This window comes from Plasmodium reichenowi, chromosome 6 (genome assembly GCF_001601855.1).
Source record: "Plasmodium reichenowi strain SY57 chromosome 6, whole genome shotgun sequence".
NCBI lineage: Eukaryota > Apicomplexa > Aconoidasida > Haemosporida > Plasmodiidae > Plasmodium > Plasmodium reichenowi.
In genome coordinates, this window is record NC_033651.1 from 220,618 (window position 1) to 223,850 (window position 3,233).

At 26.1% G+C, this 3,233-nt stretch overlaps 1 protein-coding gene across 1 annotated transcript; it reads left to right on the forward strand.

Annotated features, from left to right (window-relative positions):
- Nucleotides 1-130: 130 nt before the first annotated feature.
- On the forward strand, nt 131-3,010 carry PRSY57_0605600 (translation initiation factor IF-2, putative; the record flags this gene model as incomplete). The annotated part of the gene is made up of 1 exon (XM_012906432.2): nt 131-3,010. The coding sequence occupies one exon, from the start codon at nt 131-133 to the stop codon at nt 3,008-3,010; it is 2,880 nt and encodes a 959-aa protein (XP_012761886.2).
- Between the last annotated feature and the right edge of the window lie 223 nt (nt 3,011-3,233).

A 3,233-nucleotide genomic window follows, 5' to 3' on the forward strand; every position in this document is an offset into this window, starting at 1 on the left:
ATATTAATTATATTTTTTCGGAACGTATCAAAACGAGGAAAAACATATAATATATATACTTAAAGAAAAATCCCCAAAAAAAAAAAAAAAAAAAATAAGTAAAAATAAAAAGGGAAAAAAGAAGGAAGATCTGGATGCTATTCTGGCCGAATTAGGAATAGAAGAAAAAAGAGAAGATGACGTAAAAGCAAATGAAAACGAGGAAAATGAACCTACAAAAATGTCCAAGTCCAAAAAGAAAAAAGAAAAACTCAAACAAAAAAAAGAACAAATGAAAAATAAAGAAGATGATGAGAAGGATGATGAAAAAGGTATAGACGATGAAAAAGATACAGACCAAAAAAAAGACCAGGATGACCAAAAAGATGATGATAACCAAAATGAAGCGGATAATCAAAATGAAGGTGATAACCAAAAGAAGAAAAAAAACAAAAAGAAAAAAGATAAAGAAAAAAAAGCAGGAGGAGCAGCAGGAGCAGCTACAGGGGGTATGTCTGAAATTGCTAAAGCAGCTGCTGAAAGATTAAGGTTATTAAAAGAATATGAAGAAAAAAAGAAAGAAGAAGAAAGATTAAAAAAAGAAGAAGAAGAAGAAAGAATTAGAAAAGAAGAAGAAGAAAAGGAAAAAAAAAGAATTGCTAAATTAGAAAAAAAAATGCAATTAAAAAAAGAAGGTAAATTATTAAGTGCTAAAGCGAAAGAAGAAAAAAAAAAAAATGAAATATATTTAAAACAATTAAAAGAATCAGGTATGCTAATAGAACCAAGAGAAAAAAGCAAATCTGAATATATAAATCTAGATATAAATAAAACGAAATTGTTATTAAAAAAGAAAAAAAACAAATCAATAATGGTACCAACATCATCAAATAATAATAATCTAAATGATGATGATAAAAATAATAAACAAATGTTGTCAAATAGTAGCCTTAAATTAAACGAAGAAGATGAATTACAAGGTTCTCAAAAAGTAGATGAAAAAGATATTGTACTAGATAATTGGGAAGATTTTTTACATATTGATGAAGCAAAAAAAAAGGAACAAGAAGAAAATGAAAGAAAAGAAAAAGAAAGAAAAGAAAAAGAAAAAGAAGAAAGAGAAAAGGAAAGGAAGTCTGTTATGAATAATAATAGTAGTAGTACAAATTATGGTAGGAAAAGTATTAATATTAAAAATGATATATTAATGAGAAAAGGAAATAAGAAAAAAATCGATAATGAATTAGATGATGATGATAATAATGAATATAGATCTGCTATTGTTTGTATATTAGGTCATGTAGATACAGGGAAAACAAAATTATTAGATAAGTTAAGACATACAAATGTTCAAGATAATGAAGCTGGTGGTATAACACAACAAATTGGAGCAACATTTTTTCCAAAAGATGTATTAGATAAAGAAATAAAAAAAATTGATGATACAATTAAATGTTTATCAAAAGGTATTATGATAATAGATACACCTGGACATGAGTCTTTTTATAATTTAAGAAAACGAGGTTCATCTTTATGTGATATAGCTATCTTAGTTATAGATTTAATGCATGGTCTAGAACAACAAACAAAAGAATCTATTCAAATATTAAAACAAAGAAATTGTCCATTTGTTATAGCATTAAATAAAATAGACAGATTATATATGTGGAATAAAAATGATTGGTCACCATTTAATAATACTTTTAAAAAACAAAAACCAGATACACAAGAAGAATTTCATGATAGATTGAAAAATATAATTAATGAATTATCAGAACAAGGTTTAAATTGTCAATTATATTGGGAAAATATGAACCCAAGAAAATATGTATCCATAGTACCAACTAGTGCCATAACAGGTGAAGGTATAGCAGATCTAATTATGGTGTTAGTAAAGTTAACACAAACATTTATGTTAAAAAATATACAATATCATGATAAATTAGAATGTACTGTATTAGAAGTAAAAAATATTGAAGGTTTAGGAACAACAATAGATGTTATCTTGACAAACGGTATATTAAGAGAATCTGATACCATTGTGTTATGTGGAATCAATGGACCTATAGTAACCGTGATTAGAGCATTATTAACACCACAACCTTTAAAAGAATTAAGAATTAAAAATGAATATATACATCATAAATATATTAAGGCATGTATAGGAGTAAAAATATCGGCGAATAATTTAGAAGAAGTCTTATGTGGTACATCATTATTTGTTGTAAATAATTTAGAAGAAGAAGAAGAATATAAAAAGAAAGTAATGACAGATGTATCTGATGTATTTAATCATGTAGATAAAACAGGTGTGGGTTTATATGTTATGGCTAGTACTTTAGGTTCATTAGAAGCATTATTAATTTTTCTGAATGATTCCAAAATTCCAGTATTTGGAGTAAATATAGGAACTATTCAAAAAAAAGATGTAAAAAAAGCTAGTATCATGAGAGAAAAAGGAAGACCTGAATATGCTGTAATATTAGCCTTTGATGTAAAAATAGATCCAGAGGCCGAAAAAGAAGCAGCTCTTCTAGGTGTAGAAATTATGCAAAGAGATATCATTTATCATCTCTTCGATTCATTTACTGCATATCTAAAAAAAATAGAAGAAGAGAAAAAACAAAGCAAAATTACAGATGCTATATTCCCTTGTGAACTTTCAGTTATAAATGATTGTGTATTTAACAAAAAAGATCCAATCGTTATAGGAGTAAGAGTAGAATGTGGTCAACTCAAAATAGGAACACCCCTTTTTGTACCAGAAAAAAATATTAAAATAGGTAATGTAGTAAGTGTTCAAAGTAATAAAAAAAATTTCGATAAAGCCAGAAAAGGAGATGAAGTATGTATTAAAATTTGTGGGGAACCACATGTAACATATGGGAAACATTTTGATTCAACACAAAAAATTTATAGTAAAATTACAAGAGAAAGTATAGATGTTCTCAAAGAATATTTTAGAAGCGAGTTAACAATGGAAGATTGGAAGCTCGTAGTACAGCTCAAAAAAATATTTAACATTGTATAAAATTCTGCGAAATATATTATTATTAATATTAATAGGGGGTATGGTTGTAATCTGTGTCTCCTGGAGATACCATCATACTGTGATAGCACCACTCACGCAAAAATATGTATATAAATATGTAAATATATAAATATAAATATATATATATATATATATATATATATATATATATATATATATATTGACATGTGTGTGTTATGCTTTTTATAAATTCATTGCTATG